The sequence below is a fragment of the Cygnus olor genome, chromosome 14 (genome assembly GCF_009769625.2).
Source record: "Cygnus olor isolate bCygOlo1 chromosome 14, bCygOlo1.pri.v2, whole genome shotgun sequence".
Lineage (NCBI taxonomy): Eukaryota > Metazoa > Chordata > Aves > Anseriformes > Anatidae > Cygnus > Cygnus olor.
The window spans coordinates 12,627,518-12,648,633 of record NC_049182.1 but is presented as its reverse complement, the minus strand read 5'-3'; the positions used below and the strand labels follow the sequence as shown (position 1 = coordinate 12,648,633).

At 64.7% G+C, this 21,116-nt stretch overlaps 2 protein-coding genes across 5 annotated transcripts; one reads left to right on the top strand and one right to left on the bottom strand.

Annotated features, from left to right (window-relative positions):
• The first annotated feature begins 244 nt into the window (after window positions 1-244).
• On the top strand, window positions 245-18,054 carry ARAP3 (ArfGAP with RhoGAP domain, ankyrin repeat and PH domain 3). 4 transcript variants are annotated; one of them, XM_040573547.1, is made up of 35 exons: window positions 275-393; window positions 1,310-1,598; window positions 1,720-2,676; window positions 3,199-3,260; window positions 3,508-3,581; window positions 3,785-3,855; window positions 6,757-7,026; window positions 7,248-7,317; window positions 8,054-8,174; window positions 8,373-8,560; window positions 8,936-9,042; window positions 9,456-9,655; window positions 9,756-9,841; window positions 9,962-10,144; window positions 10,373-10,535; window positions 10,806-10,922; window positions 11,029-11,182; window positions 11,353-11,455; window positions 11,541-11,739; window positions 11,817-11,880; window positions 12,162-12,325; window positions 12,461-12,673; window positions 12,792-12,897; window positions 13,344-13,491; window positions 13,667-13,735; window positions 14,018-14,092; window positions 14,213-14,327; window positions 14,442-14,570; window positions 14,685-14,818; window positions 14,904-14,986; window positions 15,130-15,165; window positions 15,688-15,751; window positions 15,845-15,982; window positions 16,225-16,263; window positions 16,883-18,054. In XM_040573547.1, exons 3-35 carry the CDS (start codon window positions 1,760-1,762, stop codon window positions 17,456-17,458), a joined length of 5,238 nt encoding a protein of 1,745 aa, XP_040429481.1. In that variant the 5' UTR covers window positions 275-393; window positions 1,310-1,598; window positions 1,720-1,759; the 3' UTR covers window positions 17,459-18,054. The 4 variants fall into 4 exon arrangements, with proteins under 4 accessions (XP_040429482.1, XP_040429480.1, XP_040429483.1 ...); XM_040573548.1 differs by lacking the exon at window positions 1,310-1,598 and having other exon boundaries at window positions 245-393; window positions 3,202-3,260; XM_040573546.1 differs by lacking the exon at window positions 1,310-1,598 and having other exon boundaries at window positions 245-393.
• Window positions 18,053-20,885, bottom strand: LOC121077905 (proteinase-activated receptor 2-like). Its single transcript, XM_040573550.1, has 2 exons — window positions 20,118-20,885; window positions 18,053-19,326 (listed from the first exon to the last, which is right to left on the bottom strand). The coding sequence occupies exons 1-2, from the start codon at window positions 20,878-20,880 to the stop codon at window positions 18,314-18,316; spliced, it is 1,776 nt and encodes a 591-aa protein (XP_040429484.1). The 5' UTR covers window positions 20,881-20,885; the 3' UTR covers window positions 18,053-18,313.
• Between the last annotated feature and the right edge of the window lie 231 nt (window positions 20,886-21,116).

The window sequence follows — 21,116 nt, the reverse complement described above, 5'->3', positions numbered from 1 at the left end:
GGCCGTGGTGGATGTGGTGACACCTCCCATCACCTGCGGCACATAGGGCTGGGTGCACGCAGGATCTTCAAGGGTGTGTGGGTGCAGGGGGGCACCCTGGCTCCCCCCGGCCATGCCATGGGAGCAGGACCCTCTCTGGGAAGGGGCAAGGGGGACAGAGTGTTGGGGGGCAGCACCCAAAGGAGGGCAGAGCCTGGAGAGGGGCTGGTCAGGAGGGTGGGGACAGGGCTGGGGAGCAGAGGGCTGGCCCGGAGGAGGGACCAGCAGTGGGAGGTGCAGGCTGGGTGCTGCCATCGCCGCGGGCTGAGCCCCCTGCGCCCGGCGGGGACGCCTTGGCATCACCCCTGCCACCATGCTGCCACCGCACCGGAGCCGGCCCCGCTGAGCCCAGAGGTGAGGGAGAGCCCCAGGGGGCAAGGGACGGGCAGGTTTGGGGACAGGAGCTCTGCAGGAAGGGCCCGTGCCCAGCGCTCAGAGTGGGCTGGCAGGGATGCAGAGGGTTGCAAGGTGACAGCTGGGCTGTCCCCCGAGAGCCCCGCAGCCAGCAGGGAGCCCCAAGGGGAGGTCTTGGGGCAGGAAAGCAGAGCTGGCAGCAGATCCCCCGGGTGATACGGCCACAAGAAAGGGGGATATTGCCCCATTTCAGCAGCGAGCCGGCAGGCAGAAGTGGGGACATCACCCTCCACCCTCCCCACCCCAGACTTTCGTGTAGGTCCTACATCAACAAGCAGCCTTCCAGCCGCAACATCCCCAAGCCCTGCTCCCTGTGCCCTTCCCGGACACCTCCTGCCGCATGCCCGTCACCGTCACCGCGGGCTGTCATGCAGCCACCCCTTCACACCCACACATGTGCGCTGCTCCCGGAGCACCGTGCTCCCCACACGTGCTCCCCACGCAGCCCCTGCCCGCAGTTCCACCAGCAGCAGCGGCGCCGAAGCGCCGGCAGCGGCGCGAGCAGGAGCCTGGGACGGCCGGGATGCGGCCCCCGCCGGAGGGGGCAGGGGATGCGTGGGAGAGCGCAGGCAGCAGGAAGGAAGCCTGCACTGAACAATAGCGGGAAATGGAGGAACTGGAAAAAAAGAGCCTGTGGCAGCACACTCAGCACAGATGGTTTCGTGCGGAGCAGCGTGATTCATGGGAAAAAGGCCCTCAGCACCCCGCGGCTCCCTCCGGCGAGGAATTTGGGGATGGGGGTCCCTGGGTGGGTGGGCACGGTGCCGGGCGCCAGCCCTGCAGCTCGCCCCGCGGGGTGCATCCCCCCCAGCCCGCCCGTGAGTCATGCTGACCTCTCCCATGCCCTCGCCAGCAGCCGGAGAGATTATGGTCTGGCCCTTCCGGCAGCAGAGCCCTCCCTGAGCTGGCCGGCACCGGAGCTCGTCCCCTGGGAGGGGCCCAGCTGCTACCCCCCTATCGCTGGCGGCAGCCCCCCTCCAAAGTGCCTCATCCCCTCCCAACGAGCCCCAAGCAGCCCTGGGCTGCGGCCCCCGGCCTCGGCTCGCCCGTGCCCCCCGCTCGGTGCTGACAGCCCCGGGGAGGGGCAGAGGAGAGGCTTCGGGCTGAGAAACAACAGGATGCGGTCCTGGCTTCGGGTGCTAGAGGTGAGAGGTTCTGGGCAGGGTGGTGAGGCTGGGGGGGGCCTCCAGGAGCGTCCTCTGCGTGGCCAAGCCCCCGGCCTCCCCTCCTGCTGCCTTCTCACCCCTTCCTGCCCTCCTTCCCCAGATGATGGGCTGAGAATCCGTCCCGGAGGCACCCCAGGGCCATGAGCTCGCTGTGCGGTCCTGACTCGGACATCGCAGACTGGCTGGCCACCATCCACCTGGAGAGGTACCGGGACATTTTCAAGCAGCATGGGATCCATGTGGCCCGAGATGCCCTCGCGCTGGACGGTGATCACCTGCAGCAGCTCGGCATCACTGCCACCGGGCACCGCAAGAGGATCCTGAACCTGGCGCAGCAGACGCGGCTGCGGGCGCAGCCCCGGGCAGGAGGCCCCCATCCCCGAGCCCCCCCAGTGGGTGAGGATGCCATGAAAGCAGAGCCAGGAGCAGCCACCGATGCTTTTGGGATGCAGCAACGCGGCGCAATGCCCAGCCACGCATCTTCCCTAGAGAAGGACCCGGCCCCTCCCCTGGTGAAGCCCGTCCCCAAGCCCAGGACTGTTTTCTATCGCCCCAAGTCGGAGCCAGGCTCGGCGCCCACACCACCGGCACGCGCCACGGCACCGGCACAGAGCCCCGATGGGGCACCCACAGCCTTCGTGGTGCTGGAGGGCTTCGTGCCGGGGGAGAGCTCCACGGATATGGAGAGCCCAGGGACAGCTGCAGCCATGGGCACGGGGACATCCCGGCTGGAGGCACAGCTCCCCGCGGCCCCAGATCACGGACAAGCCCTGGATATGTCAGAGAAACCCTTGCCGGGGGTCCCATCCGTCCCGCCACGGCTCAGCCACAGGGTCGCAGTGGCCGAGCCCAGCCCTGCGAGCACACCAGAGGGACGCCCCTCGCTGCCGGGCGCGGGGCAGGGCAGGCTGGAGATGGTGTCCAACGTCATCTACGAGGGGCTCAAGCCACCACCAGCACCCACGGAGGACTCGGGAGGGGAGAATGGTCCCCAGGGACGGGATCTTGGTAACGATCTGTCCTTGCAGGAGCTGACCCAGCCGGCCAAGAAGCCTGAGTAAGCAGATGCTTTCCCTTGGGGAGGGGGGGCAGAGCAGCCAGATTCAAGGACCCCCTACCCCACGGGACCCCATCCCTTGGGAGAATCACCCTCCCTGTGCCTTCCCCGGGCTCTGCATGGAGAGATCAGGAGGGAAACACATCCCATGGGAAGCTGGGCCCCCGAGGGCTCATCCTGGTTGGGGGTGGAGGATGCTGCTGTCCCTCCTTGGCCCCCCAGGGCAATAGGGCTGGGGGCCCCATGCATGGTGTGGGTATGGCTGAGGGCTGGCTGGGAGCAAGGAGGGAGATGTTAGAGGGGATTGGGATGGGGGGGGTGGAAATGCATCCCCAAGAGATACAGCCTCAGTGGGGAGAAGGGAGCAGGCAGCAGGGCAGAGATGCTGCACATCCCAGGGGACAAACCCAGGCTCAGCCCTGGGCGGACGCAGCCCCCAGCCCACCAAAAAACAAGGAGGAACCCCTGCAGCTGCCATGAGCCCCCACCCGTAGACACAGTAACCCCTCTTCTGTTTTCCAGCAGTCCCAGCTGGCCCACAGGGGGGTTCCCCCCTGTCCCGCAGAGACCCACCGGCAAGCCAGGTGAGAACCCCACACCCCCCGTGCGCAGCGGTGACCCCCCGATGGCCCCAGCGTGGGGCTGTCCCCAGGGTGCAGCCCCTGCAGGTCTGGGCTGGCATTTCTTTCGTGCTGCATGCCCTGGATGGATGGGGTGTGCTGGTGGGGGGATCAGCTTGAGGGGGTCCACAGGGGTCCCCCAGGGTTGGCAGGTCACTGTCCTTCGTCAGGCACCACTGATGGCCTTTCCTTCCCGTGTCCCTGCCCGCAGAGGTCGGCGAGCCGCCCATCAGCCCCTACGGTGAAACCACCTTTGGGCACGCGGTCCCAGCGCGGGAGCAGAAGGTGAGAGGGGACAGCGGGGACAGCGTCCTTCCCCTGCCATCACTCCATGTCCCCCCGGCCCCCGCGCACCAGGGGGATGCAGCCGGCGGGGCCGCGGCACCTGGCTGAGCATCGCTGCTGGGCGGGGTGGGGGGCACGGGCTGACCACCCTCGCAGGGGGTTAGGGGGTCTGGGGCAGAGATGTGACCGCTGCCTCCCCCCAGGGCATGGGCGTCCCCTCGGGGCAGAGCTACGAGGCGGTGGCTGAGCTGGAGCTGGAGCGAGAAGCCCGCAGGTAGGCACGGGGACAGCGAGGGTGCGCGGGGCGCCTTTAAAACACGCTTCTGAGACGTACTTTCCATGAGTCCTGATAGCATCTCAGAAAGAGGAAGGAAAGCTGCTCTTCCCATTTCAGATGGGGAGGGTTCCTTTTCCTGTGTTGCTTACAGAGAGGGAGGGAGTTGAGCCAGGGCTCTGCATCCCCCAGCTCCTGCAGCCAGCACGTCCCCGCTGCCCCTGCTTCGGGCCGGTGCTGCCCCAGGCTGGGCACGCGGCGTGCCCTGAGCTCGGGCTGCGGTCAGCCCGGGTGCTGCAGGCATGCGGGCTGCAGGGGGGAACTGAAAATTCCTGGGAACGGGCTGAAGAAAAAAGACCGAAATCCCCGATCTCCTCTGGAGCTGCAGCGCAGGGCTGGGCGCCGGTCATGGTCTCCGCTGGGGGCTCGCAGGGGCCAGGACCCCCAGCACCCCGGGGGCAGCACCAGGCACCCACTGCCCTGCCCATGCCTCCTGCAAGCGTGGGCCTGCTGGTCAGAGGCAGGATGCGGCTGCCTGCAGGGCGTCAGAGGCAGCATTCACAGGTTTTCACCTCTGGTGGGGCTGCAGTGGGTTGAGCAAGAGACACAAAACCTTCAAAGACCTTTTGGGCTGTGCTCTTGGGCCCCGTCAGCCAGGTGCCCCAGCGCTTTCCTTTCCAGATGCCTGTCCTGACCACCCCAGGAAAAGAAACCCCAGGCACGGCGTGACCCTGGCAGCTCATTGCGTACCTCCCTGCTGGCCCCAGGTGTCCACCAGCAGGCTGACAGCCTGGCCCAGGGCCCCCAGCTGCAGCAAGCAGCCCCATCAGCAGCTCCTCAGTCCCGATGTCCCTCCTCCATCCCCGATCCTCCATCCTCCTCTAGCAGTCCCACGCGAGCAGCGGCAGGCTGAGACTGCTCTAACTCGGTGCACCTCGGGTGTCACCCTCCAGGCTCAGCAGACCTGGAAATACCTCTGATAAAAGGCCTTCCACTTTCCTTGCCCCAGGGAATTGCTTGGCTCTGGGGTTCGTTGTTTTCAGTGCCCAGCACCAGCTGGAAATGACTTGGCCTTTGCAGCCTCGCAGCGTGGAGGCTTCCTCCACCACCCATCTCCTCAGGGGCAGCGCTGGGAGGTGGCCGGGGTCCTGCTCTGCTCCATCCAGGTCCTTGGGATGCTCCTGCCAGGCCGTGGGCTTTGCTTGTCCCAGGAAGGCTTGGCCATGGACTTTTGCCCTTTCTCTCTCACCCTGAGCCCTCTGGCAGGGCAGCCTCAGGCTGGCCTCCACCTCCAGAGCACGCGGTCCCCCAGCTCCCTGGCCAGTCCCTGCCAAATAAGCTGGACACCAGGCTGGGACTCCAGCCAGGCAAATCACCTGGCCAAAGCTCTGTTATGATAATTAAATAGCAATTTTGGCTGAGCTCCGAGCCTCCTAGCCCCTCATGTCCATTTCCCAAATTTCGTGCAGACACTGGAGCCAGACAGGCCATCATTCATCCCCTGCTACTTCCTCAGTCCCAGCGCAGGACGCCGGGTCAGAACCTTCTCCCAGACCATGGTCTGCTGGCTTTCTGCTCAGCATTCCCTTTGGTGAAGCCTGGGGCTGTCCCTTCCCTGCTGTCCCCGGTGCTCCAGCCCCAGCCTCCCCCAGGAGGCACACAGCAGGGGCCTTTCCTCCCCTGGCCCCAATTCACCGCAGCAGTGGCGGACCTTGCATAGACAAAGGCAAACCATTTTGCATGGTTTCAGCCCAACATCTTTGCAGGCCAACTTCAAGTCTCACTTCGAGCCTGTGGTTCAGGGAGATCTGATGTCTGATGGCCTCACAAGGACACACGAAGGTCCCAGGTCAAAGCACGGGCCCATGCAACACCTTGGCTCCCATGATGAGGTGCTGAAAAGCAGGTCTTTGGAGAATTTATGATCGGGGGAGTGTATGGGATAATTCTCCTCCTCCAAAAGCATTTCTAGCCCATGGACTTGTAAGCTGGAGGGGGTTTCTCACGTGCAGTAGCGCCCAGTGGATTTCTCCACAAATTTCTCCATTTACAACATCTCGTGCATGGGGACTCCCACAGCCAGCCTCTTTCTGTGTAGTTCTGGACCCTGCTCCTGTTGGCACTGTCTGGTGGCCCCCAGCTCCTGGGATCGGAGTGGAGGTGGCCGGGAGATGCCTCTCTGCCCTCCTCATGCCCCTGGTGACCTCCGAAGCCTCCCTCCATGGAGAGATGGAGCCCCTCAGCCTCCTCGGGCGCTGCTCGGGCAGAAGCGTTGCTATGGCTTGGTCCTTCCCCGCCACCTTTCCTGCAGCCCACTCCTTGTCCCGGAGCTCAGTGCCGGTGCTGCCACCTCCTGCCCGTCGCCGTCGCGCCTGGGCAGCTCCCCTGTGACCATCAGACATTTTCCAGTCCGCTTCCTTTTCAGGGAAAGAAACGTGGCTTTCCGAGGGAAGGGGCAGGCGCAGTGGTTTATTTTTATGATTTCCTTTTATTGTTACGGCTGGATGGTCTCGCCAGGCCTCATCTCACTGGGGCTCCCAAAGAAAACGAGGCTGACGCCAGAGCTCCCCCTGCCCATCTTTCCCAGGCCCTGCAGCTGGGCATGAGGGGACACCCCGGGGCCACGAACACCAGTAGGGCACAGGGAGAGGCCAGTCTGGGAGCCAGGATGGGGCAGCTCTTACCCAAGGTGCAGAAAACCCTTTTACCAACTGTCTCCAGCCTCACCATCAGGCAGGGAGGGCTGCTGGTGGCCATGGGGCTGGTGAGCACCAAGCCCTCATCCCGCCTCACTCATGGAGATGCAGAAACCCAAGGGGCTGGGTGTCCCGAGGAGCCCAGGATGAGTCCAGGAGTGGTGGGGAACATCTCCTGATGGTCCCATGGCCCCGTTCCTCGCAGGACGAGCAGCGAGTGCAGCAGCGAGGGAAGGAGTGAGGATGAGGAGACGCGCGCCAGGCTCATCGAACGCATCGCCCAGAGCGACACGGAGGGATACTCCACTGTGGAGGCCCCGCGGGCTGAGGGCACCCCGTTCAGCCTGCCACCCCATCTCTACGCCGACGAGGTGCTGGACGACCTGACCATCTCCCCCTATGCGAGCTACACCTCGCTCTCCGAGCCCCGGCCCACCATGCTCAGCGGTTGGCTGGACAAGCTGTCCCCACAAGGGTACGTGCCCACCACGGGGCGGTGATGGGGCCCCACGGTGAAGCCCTCTTGGGCAAGGCTGGTGAGGTGGGCACGGGGGTCTCAGAGCCATCCAGAGCTGCTTGGGTCCTGGGTCCCGTCGGTGTGCTGCGAGGGTCCTTGTGCAGCATCTCTGGGGTCCATGTGGGGCCCTCAGGGGACCACCCTTCTCCTAACAGCCCATTTTTCTGCCGTCCCAAAAGGAACTATGTCTTCCAGAGGCGCTACGTCCGCTTCGATGGGAAGAACCTGATGTACTTCAGCAGTGAGAAGGTGAGAGGGGGCAGGATGCGGGCAGGAGGGGGCTGCACTGTGCTGCCTAATTAGGAGAGGCTGAGGGCTGGGAGTTTCAGCCTGGAGAAGGCTCAGGGGGATCTCATCAATGCACAGAAATACCTGAAGGGAGGGAGGAAAGGGGATGGAGCCAGGTTCTTCTCAGTGGTGCCCAGTGCCAGGAGAAGAGGGAACGGGCACAAAATAAACCACAGGAGGTTTCCTCTGAACACCAGGATTTCTGTGCTGTGTGGGTGACTCAGAACTGGCACAGGTTGCCCAGAGAGGTTGTGAAGTCTTCATCCTTGGAGTCTCCAGTCCACATCCTTGAATATCTTCAAAAGCCACCTGCGTGTGGTCCTGGGCAATCTGTTCCAGGTGGTCCTGCTTGTGCAGGGGTTGGACCAAATGGACCCAGAGGTCCCTGCCAGCCTCTGTGATCCTGCCACACGTCAGTTGCCACAGCCCCTTGTCCATCTTCTACAAGGAGCCAGCTCAGCCCCAGCATCACCAGGGTCGAGCTGCCATGTCCCCGCACCCAGGGGACCTGCCTGGCCCTGTGTCTGTGGCACCAAGTGGAGAGGGCCCATGCGTGGCCCCAGAGCAGCTGCTATCACGGAGGGCTTGCAGCCAGCCCTTTCCTGCCCACTACCAGGGTTTGGTACCGGTGTGCCCAGTGAGGCAGGTGTGGGGGTCCCAGGGCACAGTGGGGTGACCCCCCCGGGGCTGCTTTCAGGAGCCCTACCCCAAGGGTGTGATCCCGCTGTCCGTCATCGAGATGGTTCGCGCCAGCAAGGACAACAAGTTCCAGGTGGTCACCAGCCACCGGATCTTCGTCTTCCGTGCCGAGAACGAGGGTAAGCCAAAACCTGGGCTGGGGGCCATCGGTCTCCAGGGACCCATCCCTGCCTCTGTCCCACAGCTTCCCCTGGGCAGCCCTGTCCCCACAGTGGCCACTCCGAGCAGGGGACGCCCGTCCCCACCATGCTCTGCCCCATAGCAGGGCAGAGGGAAGGACTCGGGGCTGCCCCCTCAGCCCTGCCCTCCCTGCGCAGCCCAGAGGAACGAGTGGTGCTCCACGCTGCAGAAGAAGGTGGCTGATCAGCGCCTGGGGGGCTCCCGGCCACGGCCCCCCAACACGGCGCACTGCCAGAAGTCGGGGACCCTGGAGCTGAAGGGCCAGAAGTCCAAGGTGTTCGCAGCCCTCAGCCTGCCTGAGATGTGGCTGTACAAGAGCGAGCAGGTTGGTGGCACTGCCCCGGCACCCGCAGCAAACCCCACGGAAATCCCACCTCCCATTTGCTGAAGTTTCTCAGCATCCTGTTTGCATTTTTTCTCCCTGGTCACCTCATTTCCAGTTTGCCTGGTGCACACTAAGCCACCCCAAGTGGTTTTTGCTCAGGCTGATATTTGCCATATGAGTGTGCCTGGCTCAGTGTTGCCTTTTAAGATGTAATCTATCTGCAGGATGCTTAAGCCACACCAGGCAGGATGGGTTGGAAGGTGTGGGTGCCAGCTCTAGGTGGGCCAGGCAGCACAGGGATGCAAGGCTGGAGGTGCTGGGTGCATGCACTGCAGCCATGGGCAGAGCCAGCACCAGCGTCACTCTCATCTGCAGTTCTTCAAGATGGGCATCGGCATCTGCGTGATCGAAATGCGTGGCTCCACCATCCGCGAGGCCAAGAACCGCAGCTTCGAGCTCATCACCCCCTCCAAGATATTCAGGTACCGGTGGCAGGAGGGATGGGGACAGGGACGAGGACAGGGACAGGAATAGGGATAGGGGTAGGGATAGGGATAGGGATAGGGATAGGGATAGGGATAGGGATGGGGATGGGGATAGGGATGGGGATGGGGATGGGGATGGGGATGGGTACTGTATCAGGGATGGGGACAGAGATAGGGACAGGGATGGGGATGGGAATAGGAATAGGGATGGGATGGGGATGGGATGGAGATAGGGATAGGAATGGGATGGGAATGGGGATGGGGATGGGGACGGGGACGGGGATGGGGATGGGGATGGGGATGGGGATGGGGATGGGGACGGGGATGGGAATGGGGACGGGGACGGGGATGGGGAGCAGCTGGCTGCTGGAGCCAGGATCTCCGTGAGGATTGGCCGCTTTTGCCCATAGCTTTGTGGCAGAATCGGAGCGGGATAAGCGGGAGTGGATGGAGGCCCTGCAGGAGGCCATAGCCGAGATGCTCTATGACTACGAGGTGGCAGAAAAGATCTGGTCCAACAAAGCCAACAAGTACTGCGCAGACTGCCAGGCTCAGAACCCCGACTGGGCATCCATCAACCTCTGCGTGGTCATCTGCAAGCAGTGCGCAGGCCAGTACATCACCCCGGGGGCAGGCAGGGTGCGGGTACCACCTGGCACTAGTTCCCCTGGCAGGGCCAGAGGATGCTCACCTGCCTGCTCCCCCCACAGGACAGCACCGCAGCCTGGGCTCCAACATCTCCAAGGTGCAAAGCCTGAAGCTCGACACCAGCGTCTGGTCCAATGAAATCGTGCAGGTAGAGGCACTCAGGGCTCCCTGGGGCAGGGCAGCAGCCCCATGGGCTCTGCTGGGATGCAGGGATACTGGGCATCCCCTTCTACCTGCTGCTCGCCCTCACTGTGGAATTCTCCCACAGCTCTTTATCGTGCTGGGAAATGACCGAGCCAACCGATTTTGGGCTGCCCGCCTCCCCACCGCCGAGGCTCTCCACCCGGACGCCAGTGCCGAGCAGAGACGGGACTTCATCGCCCGCAAGTACCGGGACGGGCGGTACCGCCTGCCCCATCCCCATTATGCCACCCAGGAGGAAGTGCTCCAGGTAGGGGCCACCACAGGGTGCGTGCAAAGTGCGGGGGGGCTGGGAATGACCCTGGATATCCACATCTGAGTTGCCAACACCTTCTGCTTGGCTGACATGCCTGCGTTCCCACACCGGGCTGCCCCATGGGTGTGTGGGTCATTGTGCCCAGCTTTGAGCACCCCAGCAGTGGGATGGGGCTCTCCATCGGCCAGGACGTGGTCCCTACGGGTGCCTGTCTCGTTCCAGGCACTGTGCGCTGCGGTGGCAGCACCAGGCTTGCTCAAGACCGTCCTGCAGTTCTTCTCCTCTTCAGAGGCTGGGCTGGCTGCTGACCCTGCAGCCTACGAGATGGCCCCAGGGGCTGACCTATGGTGGGATCTGGAGACCAAAAGGCACAGGAATCATTCAGGTAACTCAAGCCCCTTCAGGCTGTGATAGGGGGGCTTCCTCCTTGCTGCTGTCCTGGTGCACTAGGGGTGGGGATAGCCAGGGCATATGGGCATGCCCCACTGGACCCCTCCTTTGGGGTGGGGCAGGGTGGTGGCTACATTTGAAGCCCATTTTTGGGGAACCCCCATGCCTGGAGCATCCCTTTGCCTACACCTACATGAGTGGGGGTCTCCCTGCCCCTGGTACCCACACTTTGGTGGGTGCCTCCTCTCAGTGCTGTTCCTCACAGGGGAACCAGGTCCGGAGGGCGTCTACAATGAAATCACACAGCCGGTGACACACAGCGGGTACCTGCACCGGGCCACAGCTCCCCCCCGGCTCCCGGGCACCAAGAAGAGCAGAGAGGGTAAGTGTGGGGTGCATGGGAAAGCACGGGGCACGTGGGGAAGTGTGGGGTGCGTGGGAAAGTGTGGGGCACCCACCCCACCAACACTAACTCCACCATCCCACAGACTTCCAGCGCGTCTGGTGCTCACTGGAGAAGTCTCTGCTCTTCTTTGAGACGGAGAAATGCACCGAGCCCCTGGGCCACATCGAGAGTGGGGAGCTCCTCTCCCTGGGCGTGAGCAGAGCCCAGGCACCCACCAACCCTGGCGCTACTGAGAGGTATCCCCAGGGTGCTCCCTCCTCAGCATGGGTGGACCTGCAAGCCTGGAGAACCCATGGGCATGCAGAGGGCAGGGATGGGCACCGCTCCCTGCTTGGTGGCTGGGCACATCCCGAGCATCTCTGGGTGCAGGGTGGGAGCAGCCCTGATGGGGGCTCATCCTCCGCAGGTTTCGCTTCACCCTCGAGCTCTTCCTCACTGGGGAAAAAGTGCAGCAGCTGGGGGCCGACAGTCCTGAGACACTGCAGGCATGGGCAAGCACCATCGGCAAGGTGAGCCGGGCACCGTGCTCGGTGGGGACCTGTCCCCACCCTGAGCCCTGCCTTTGCCCATCTCATTGCTTGTTCCATCCCACAGTGGTTCACTCCCGTGAGCTGTCACTGCCTGCTGGGCTACGAATTCCAGCGAGCGGGCCAACTGCGCTACAAGTGCATGCTCAACCCCGAGCGCTGGCAGCAAGCCTTCTTCATCCTGCAGAAAGCCCACCTCTTCATCTGCCCCGCCGAGGAGGATGGGGCCGAGGACAGCATCAACCTGCGGCGGCTGCAGGAGCTCAGTGAGTTCCCAGGCTGGGCACGTGGCAGCGGGTGGCCGTGCCCCACTCTGAGCCCTCCGCTTCTTGCCCCCACGCAGGTCTGGTGCCCCCCGCAGATACGCTGGAGAAGAGGGAGATGCTGCTGCTGGTGGAGATGGGGAGGTGAGAGCTGGATGTGGGAAGGATGGAGAGGGTACTGAGCGAGCTCGGCTGATGCTGGGGTGAAGGCATTGGTGTGCGGGCAGAGGATGATCCTGAGCCCACCGCGGAGATGCTGTGGGGGTGGTGGCATGGTCATGGACAAGGGGCTTGCAGAGGTCACCCCGGCTGTGGGTCTCTCAGGGTTGGGTGCCCCTGGGCTCAGCCTGGCGCGTGGGGTGGGAGGGGACAACCCAGCTCCCCGGCAGCCTTCATTCCCAGTTCTCCACCCTTGTTGTTCTCAGGACGTTTTACCTGCAGGGCTTGTCGCGGGCGGACACGGCGGCATGGTATGCTGACATCCAGGCAGCGGCAGGGGGCCGGGGCAACGCGCTGCGGGACCAGCAGCTGAGCCGCGGGGACATCCCCATCATTGTGGACAGCTGCATCGCCTTCATCACGCAGTATGGTGAGCACGGGACCCACCCCAGCACTCGTTGTGTGGCCAATGGGCACAGATAAGAATCCCTGCTCTCCAGACACCAGCCCTGGTGGGGACATGCTGGGCAGGATCAGGCCCCGTGACGCTACGTCCCTTCCCCAGGGCTGCGCCACGAAGGGATTTACCGCAAGAACGGAGCCAAGTCCCGCATCAAGGTACTGATGGAGGAGTTCCGGCGGGACGCCCGCAACGTCAAACTGCGCATCAGCGACAACTTCATCGAGGACATCACCGACGTGCTGAAGAGGTTCTTCCGTGAACTGGAGGACCCCGTCTTCACCCTGGAGCTGCACCCGCAGTGGAAGGAGGCTGCGAGTACGTCCCTGCTCCCGTGCTGGGCGTGCAGTGTCCTTTGGGACGGGGTCCCAGTGCCAGGCCGGCTCTGGGCCCACCAGCCCCAGTGAGGGTCCATGTCTTGTTCTCCTCCCTCCAGAGATCTCCTCCAAGCCACAGCGCCTGGAGCGGTACAAGGAGCTCATCCATCGCCTGCCTCGCCTGAACCGCAAGACCCTGGCCGCGCTGATCGGGCACCTCTACAGGTCAGCGTGCCACCTCCCCGTGGGGTCCCCGCAGTGTGGCACCTCCCCGGGGAACACTGGATCCCATCCCTGAGAGCCAGGCAGGGCCCAGTGCCCCCGGGACAGTGCTGGGAAATGCAGGAACATCTGGGACAGCTCAGACATTCCCAAGGTTGTCCTGCAGTAGGGGGGAGGTTTGGGAGCAGGGGACACCCCCTTGTAGGACGTCGACTTCAACCAGTGTCCAAAAAAGGGGAAAGAAAACAAATTCCCACCCCTGAGTCAGAGCATGGTGGGATGGCAGCTGGCAGTCCTGGAAACGGGAACTGCCCAGCAGGAAGTTCCCAGTCCTGGTGATCCAGAGAGCTGGGGAGAAACAGGCTGGTTTTGGGGTAGAAGAGGGTGGCTGGGGCCGACAGCCCCCCCAGAGTGGGGCCAGCCCCTCACCGCCGCGCTCCCTGCCCCAGGGTGCAGAAATGCGCAGACCTCAACCAGATGACCACCAAGAACCTGTCGCTGCTCTTCGCACCCAGCCTCTTCCAGACCGATGGCAAAGGCGAGCATGAGGTGAAGGTGATGGAAGACCTCATTGACAACTACGTCAGCATCTTCAATGTGAGAGCCCTGCAGGTCCCCCCTCCGTGCTGGCCCTGTCCTTGTCCCCGTGCATCCTCCCACCCTGGCCCCCGTCCCTCACCCTTCATCACCCGTCCTGGCCATGTGGCCTCAGCCCGCTCCACACTGACCCCATGTGTCCCCCCTCTCTTCCCATCCTTGCTTCCTCCGGCAGATTGACGAGGACCAGGTGTCCCAGATGGAGCTGGAGAACAGTCTGATCACCACTTGGAAGGACACCCAGGTACTAGGGATGCGCTGACCTTCAGCAAGGCAGGGCCCTGGGCTGGTGGGACGGATGGGGACGCACCCCGCTGCCTGCTGTGGGTCCCTGCTGTCCCACACCTCCCCATGGTGAGGCCAGACATTTGGGGAAGGATCTTCTCCCCCATGTCTCCCCTTCATCCATCACCTTGAGGCTCAAGCCAAGCTACAGCTCCCCAAGATGCCATCCCCAGCCCCTGGGGAGTGGGGACGTGCACAGCACCCGTGCCATCACGGCACCAATGCCACCCCTCTCCCACAGCTCTCACAGGCTGGGGACCTCATCATCGAGGTGTACCTGGAGCAGAAGCTGCCCGACTGCTGTGTCACCCTGAAGGTGAGTCCCAAAGGACAGCTGTGCCGAGGACGGGTGGTGGGACATGGCCTCCTGGCGCAGCCTGTCCCCGGGTCCCATCCTGCCACCGCCCACCGCAGCTCCCCGTGTGTCCGGCCCCAGGTGTCCCCCACGATGACAGCGGAGGAGCTCACCAACCAAGTGCTGGAGATGCGCAACGTGGCGACCAGCCTGGACATCTGGCTAACCTTCGAGGTCCTGGAGAATGGGGAGCTGGGTGAGCACCACAGGGCTGGGGATGCTCGGGGGGGAGGTTTGCTACCAGTAGCAAGGGGGACGGTGGCTGGAAAAGGGAAGGGACACAGCAGTGACAGTGTCCCTGCTTCCCCAGAGCGGCCCCTGCATCCCAAGGAGAAGGTGCTGGAGCAGGCGTTGCAGTGGTGCAAGCTCCCAGAGCCCAGCGCCGCGTACCTGCTGGTGAAGAAGGTCCCCATCGGCGAGGCCAGCTGCCTCTTCACAGGTGAGGTGACCACAGAGGGGCACAGCACCCATGGGTGGCCGTAGCCAGCACCCATAGCGGGAGCACTCTGTGATTAATCCCAACCCCCTGACCCCCATCTCTTCCACTGGGCAGGTGCCAAGCGTGAGACCCCCAAGTGTGGGCTGCTGAAATGCCGCGAGGAGCCCCCCAAGCTGCTGGGGAGCAAGTTCCAGGAGCGCTACTTCGTCATCCGGGACCGGCAGCTGCTGCTGCTCAAGGAGAAGAGGGTATGGAGGGGTCAGAGAGGGGGACCCCAGGGACCACGATGGCACGGTGGTGGCCACACAGGTCAGCTGGGCTCTCTGTCCCCAGAGTGCCAAGCCAGAGCGCGAGTGGCCGCTGGACGCAGCCAAGGTTTACATGGGCATTAAGAAGAAGCTGAAGCCACCAGCACAGTAAGTGGCAGCTTCCTGGACGTGGCCCTGGGGCATGCACCCCCCCAAAAGCTGTGCCAATAGCAGGCTGTGGGACAACCTGACCCCTGCGCCCTGCTGTGTTGGGTGATGCTGCCCCACTGCCTGCCTCTTCCCTTCCCCAGGTGGGGCTTCACGCTGAGCCTGGACAAGCAGCAGCTGTGAGTATCTGCACCAGCTGTCCTGGGGCTGGGGGTCCCCGTGTTTAATGGGGCCGGGATGGCCAGGTTCCATCCTGCAGGGTCCTGAGGGAAGGGCAGAGCTGGTGCCTGGCTGTGGCACTCGCCAGCACCCCTGGGAGATGCATCTCCAAGCATTGGGCTTTGGTGGGACCTGCCCAGGTGTCTGTGCCACCCGTGAGGCTGTGCCACCCGTGAGGCTGTGATGCCCATGAGACTGTGACGTCCGTGAGGCTGTGCCACCCACCAGCCTTTGTCCCGCCAGCTGTGTCCCCATGCAGCCAAAACCAGGCTGCTGCTGGGTTCTGAGCTGAGCTGCCTCGGAGGGGCTGGGTTAGCTCTTGCCTTGGACCAAAGCAGTTGTTTGGACGTGCAGGGAGTTTTGGGGGGTGCCCCACCAAGGGGAGTTGTGCTGGCAGCCCCTGGCTCACAGGGAAGGTGACAATGGGTCCCGGGCCCCACTGTCCCTGCTGCCTGGCAGCTCCTCAGCTGGCTCCTCTGCAGGTACCTGGTGTGCTCGGGGCAGGCTGAGCTGTGGGACTGGACCACCAGCATCCTCAAGGCTCAGGTGGGTGCAGGCAGGGCTGGGTAGGGAGGGGAGTATAGGAGAGGGGAGGGGGCCAGCCATGCAGCCTGGTGTGACCCCCCTCCTGGCACGCAGCACGACGACCTGCGTCCCGTCATCATGCGCCGGCGCTCCTCCTCCGACCTCGCCAAGCAGAAATTCGGCACCATGCCCCTGGTGCCCCTGCACGGGGACAGCACCGACGCCACCATGCTCTCCGCCAACCAGACCCTGGTAAGACCTCGGCACCGACCCTGCCCGTGGGTGCTCCTGCGCCCATCCGTGTCCGTGCGCCCACCCAGGAGCCAAGCGGGTGCTTTGGGCCTGTGTCCCCGTGCCCGGCGTGTCTGCGTGCTGCGTGCTGCACTCGTGTCCGCTGCCCCTCCGTGCCCTCCCTGCCCAGGCGGGTCTCCCCGCACCCCTGCCCCGCTCTGCTCTATTGGGTGCTTATCTCTGCCTGTCTCCTCTGTTTCCAGCTCCGCCTGCACACACGAAGGACTTTGTCCATGTTTTTTGTAAGTACCCGCATGCGTGGGACGTGTTCGTGCTTTGCGTTGTGCATCCCGGCTCTGGGGGCAAGGGCTCACCCACAGCATCCTGCTGCCCCCTGGGGATGTGCCCCCACCACCCTGCCCGTGCTGTGCCCACTGTTCTGTGTGTCCCACCCCAGGGCTGGGGTCCCTGCGTGGTCCTGGTGTGAGCAGCCAGGAGTGAGGATGTCCAGCCCAGCTCCTAGCACCTCCCCAGAGGGGCTGGACGTAAGAAATGCAAGGAAGTAGGGTTGGGTGCTGCTCTCCATCAGGTTATTTTTGCCTGGCCAGATGTTGTATTGCCTCACCTGGCTTTGTGTGTGGGCACCCGTGGCCTTTCCCCGCCGCACCACCGCTGCCAGGGGCTGTGGGACAATGCCACCACTTGGTGACACTGATCTGGTCCCACTGGAGCCCAAAGTGCCCAGCCTGCACTGGCCAAAAGGGCAGCAGGGACGTGTCCAGAGACCTAAAGCAGGATTGGTGCCCCACAGGGGCTCTGCCTGGAGCATCAGCCCCACGGCAGGGGGGCAAATCTCCCCGGGCCGCACCCTTCTGCGGGCACACGGGCACTGCACCTCACCCCGGTCCCCGTCCCCCCCAGCCCATGAAGGTGCACCAGGACTCCCTGGAGGAGGAGCAGCAGGAGAACGAGGCGGACGCCGAGCCCGTCTACGAGGAGGTGGGCAACTTCCCCGAGCTGGCGGCGCTGGAGCTGGAGCGGGGGCTGCTGGCGGACCCCTCGGCTGTGCCCCCGGTGGACAGGTCCAAGAAGCCGACCCCGGGCCCCGAGCACCCCCCGGCCCCGGCGCTGCGCTCCTCGCTGCCCGCCAGCCCCGCGCAGAGGCTGCCGGGCCTACCCGTCACCAAGGCCCTGTCCCTCGAGTGGGGCCTGAACCTGGAGTGTGACGCGGCCCCATCCTGCGGGCCCAGAGCCACCCACACGGCCTCTCTGGAGAGGAACGTGGTGCCGTCTGCGGCACCGGCTGGGGACCAGGAGCCGGTGGCCACACCAGGGAGCAGCCCCAGCTCCGAGACCTCTGTGAGCATCCCCAGGAAGAGGAGCATGCAGCTCTCCTCGTCCATCAACGAGAAGCTCATCCAGGAGCTCAGCAGCATCATCCTCAGGAAGAACGAGGGCCAGCCGCCAGCGACGGGGCCGGGCCAGCCGGTGACATGACCCGGGGTGGCACCGACCTGGGGGTCAAGTCACATCTGGTGGCAGCGGTGACAGGGAGGGGACTGCAGAGCCGGCACCCTCCTCCTCCTCCCGGCCTCACCCCGGGGCCGGGCTGGGAGCGGGGACAGGTGGGGACCAGCAGCCGGCGCGGTGCCACCCCCTTGGGGGGACAGGGGACAATGACGTGTGTGTCTGCGTGTGGGCAGCACACCCGCCGCCGCTGGGCTCAGCGCCGAGGGGAGCGAGTCATAGGGAAAATAAAAGCAGAACTGCGATGCTCGTGAGCATCAGACGGGGCACGTGGTGCCAGGGACACGAGGTGCGCAGGGTGCAGCCTTCCTCCCGCATGAGCCCCCTGAGCTCTGCCCAGCATCCCCTCCCCAGCCCCAGTCCCCTGGCGCAGGGTTGAGGCACCTGTGTGCCCCCCCCTTTCCCCTTCCTGCGCACATCATGGGGCATTTCTGGGGGGTGTCCAGCAGAGAGGCTGGCCGCGTGTGCCCAGCGTGTGGTCCTGGCGATGGAGGACGGGTCCTGCTCATCTGGGGCATTTATACCTGCTCCTTGCACCAGCAGGGAGAAATAAAGGTTTATTTGGACTCTGGGGGGTTCGGTCACCGCAGGGCGAGCGGTGGGGACACCGGGTGGGGAGGGACCCGCGGGACAGGGGCACGGAGGTGGCAGCGCCAGGAACAGAGCGGTGGGGACCGTGCTGCTGAAGGTTTTGGGGCAGCAGCTCTGTCCCCCCTTGGGCTGTTCCCAGCTGGGGACAGGGGGCTCGGCGGGGGTGAGCCCCGGGCTGGCAGCTGGAGCAGGGTCCCCTCCGCACGGGACACAGCCCCATGTCCCCAGCCCCGCCTAGAGCTGGGTCTGCTCGCTGGACCTCAGGCACGAGGCTGCCTTCTCCCACCCCCTCCGTGTCCGGAGCCGCTGGGGGCAGCAGCTGTTGCGGAGCCAGCCCCGAAAATCTCGGGAGACATAGAAGTAGATGAAGGGATCGAAGCAGTTGTTGAAGGCGCTGAAGGCCAGGGCCAGCGCGTACCAGATGTAGGCGGTGTTGCTGCACACCGTGTCCTGCAGCAGGTAGTGGATGAAGAGCAGCACGTTGCTGGGGGTGAAGCAGAGGATGAAGACGAGGAAGACCACAGCCAGGACGCACACCACGTGCCGGTAGTTTCTGTGCTTGGCCAGCAGCCGGGCCAGGATGCAGCTGTAGGAGATGGTCATGAGCACGAAGGGCATGCCAAAGCCCAGCCCCACCAGCGAGAGGAAATAGGAGTCAAAGAACTTTTGCTCGTCCTTTCCGAGGACATCGTGGCACGTCGTGATGTTCAGCAGTGAGCTGTGCTTTGTCTGGGGATAGAAGAGCAGGGGGCTCACGCCCAGCCCCACCAGCAGCCAGATGCCCACGCAGATGCCCGCCCTGCCCCACGTCCACCTGGAGCCCTTCAGCGCAAACGGGTGGACCACGGAGATGTAGCGCTCCAGGCCGATGCAGGTGAGGAAGAGGATGGAGCCGTACATGTTCCCGTAGAAGAGGGCCACCGTGGCGCGGCACAGGTAGTCCCCAAAGAGCCAGTGGTTGCCCAGGAGGTGGTAGCAGATCTTGAAGGGCAGCAGAAGGACGAAGAGGAGGTCGGCACTGGCCAGGTTGAGCAGGAAGAGGGAGCTGGAGCACCTCCTGAAGTTGACCACCAGGACCCAGCAGGCCACAGCGTTGGCCGGCAGCGCCACGAGCAGCACCACGGAGTAGAGGGCGGGCAGGACGCGGGTGGACATGGTGCTGTTGAGAAAAGCTTCCACGGAGGCACTGGGGCACTCGGCTTCTTCCTGGGGGGTGAGGGGCCGCAAGACGCGCCCCTTGCCACACGCTGCAGAGGACACGAGATGTGGGGCTGGGCCGAGAGCACCTCCCAGTGCCCCTTCCCCACAGGGACCCCCAGGAGCTGTCACCTCCCCCTGCGGAGCCACCAGCAGAGGTGACTCTCTGCAGCGTGGGCACCCAGGCACCCAAGCATCCCCCCTGGGTGCAAGCCGGGGTACCTGGGACGAGGGACCCTGGGGGGTCCTGCCCAGCATGGGGGACACAGGACATGGCCACCCACACGAGGACAGGGCTGGGACGAAGCCACCGGGGTCTTGCCTCCTCCTCCTCCTCCCGGCACAGCCCTGGCCGCACGCAGCTCGCCGGCTCCCTGTGGTCGGAGGCTTTTCGCCTGACGCAGAAGCGGGGAACGAGCAGGGCCCCAAAAAAGCCACTGCCAGGCAAGTGACAGCCGGCCCCTTCCTGCAGCTGGGGCACTGCAGCCCCCCCAGCCTCCCCCCCGATTTTGGGCCACTGCATGCCCGGATGTGCCCCTGGAACCCTGCGCGGGGACCGGGTCCCCTGCAAACTGTGCCACCGCTCCCCGTCCAGGGAACAGGGGACAGCGTGTTGATTTTTGGTGCCAGGAGGGAAAGTTGTCCCCCAGCACACCTGGGCCAGATGTCCCCCCGTGGCAGGGCTCAGGGGTCTGCACCATGGGAGCTGTCACCGTGTCACGCAGCCGCCCCCTCTGAGTGCCAAGTGTCGGCACATCCCACAAGATCCTCCCCCTCCTGCTGTGCCCAGCCCCTTGTCACCCGTGTCACCGAGCCAGGGGACAGCCACCAGGACACTTACCCAGGGGGAGCTGGGTGGCCAAGCCGAGCAGGAAGGTGGCGACGGCGCCGGGCGAAGTCACCGGCAGGGACATTTCAGCAGGGTGGCCTCCACCAGAGCTGCGTCCCCTCGAGAGCCACCGGCAGGGCTGGCCCCGCTGTGCGTCACCGTGGCTGGACGGCCACCGGCTCCCTTCCTCTTCCTCCCCTGCCACGTGCGTGCACGCTGCCCCCGTTCCCAGCAGCCCGGCGGGACGCTGTGGCCTGCGGTGACCCCCCGGGGATGTCACCGGCAGCAGCCGCGGGTCCTGCACGGACGGGCTGGGGAGGAGGAAGCAGCCGCTGGTGGCTGCGGAGGGACGATTTGCAAACCGCAGCAGGGAGGTGACACGCGACGTTCCCCGGCGGGGGCAGCGGGGACATGCCGGGAACAGATGTCCCCGGGTCTGGTGGCTTCGGACAAGCCCGTTCCACACCGCGAGTGGGACCCCCGGCTGTCCCCTTCCTGCACCCAACCCGCTGCTGCGTGGCCCCCAGTACGTTTTCTCGGCTCCCCACGACCCCCCAGAGCTGGTGACAGCTGGTGACACAGCCCAGGACAAAGCGTCACACCAGGTAAAGGGACAAAATGCCCCCCAAAATGCCCTGGGGGGGCAACAGGGACGGTGGGGAGCCCCCCAGGGACAGAGCATGGGACGAAAGCACCAGCAGAAAGAGGAGCGAGGGGCAATGGGGACATGGGGACCGGGACATGAGGACATGAGGACATGGGGACATGGGGACATGGGGATGGGACAGGGGGGTGAGGGCTGCTGGGGAGCCTCGTGGCACTGTCCCCCCCCCCCCAGTGTCCCTGCAGCAGGGGCCGGCCAGGCCAGGGGCTGGGCACCCTTCCTGCGAGGGGTGGCAGTGTCCCCGCACCCCACGTGTCCCTGTGTCCCCATGTCCCCATGTCTGGGAGCGGTGCCCTGCCTGTCCCCGCACCCCAGCACCGGGGCCGCAGGGCTCCCCGTGTCCCCGT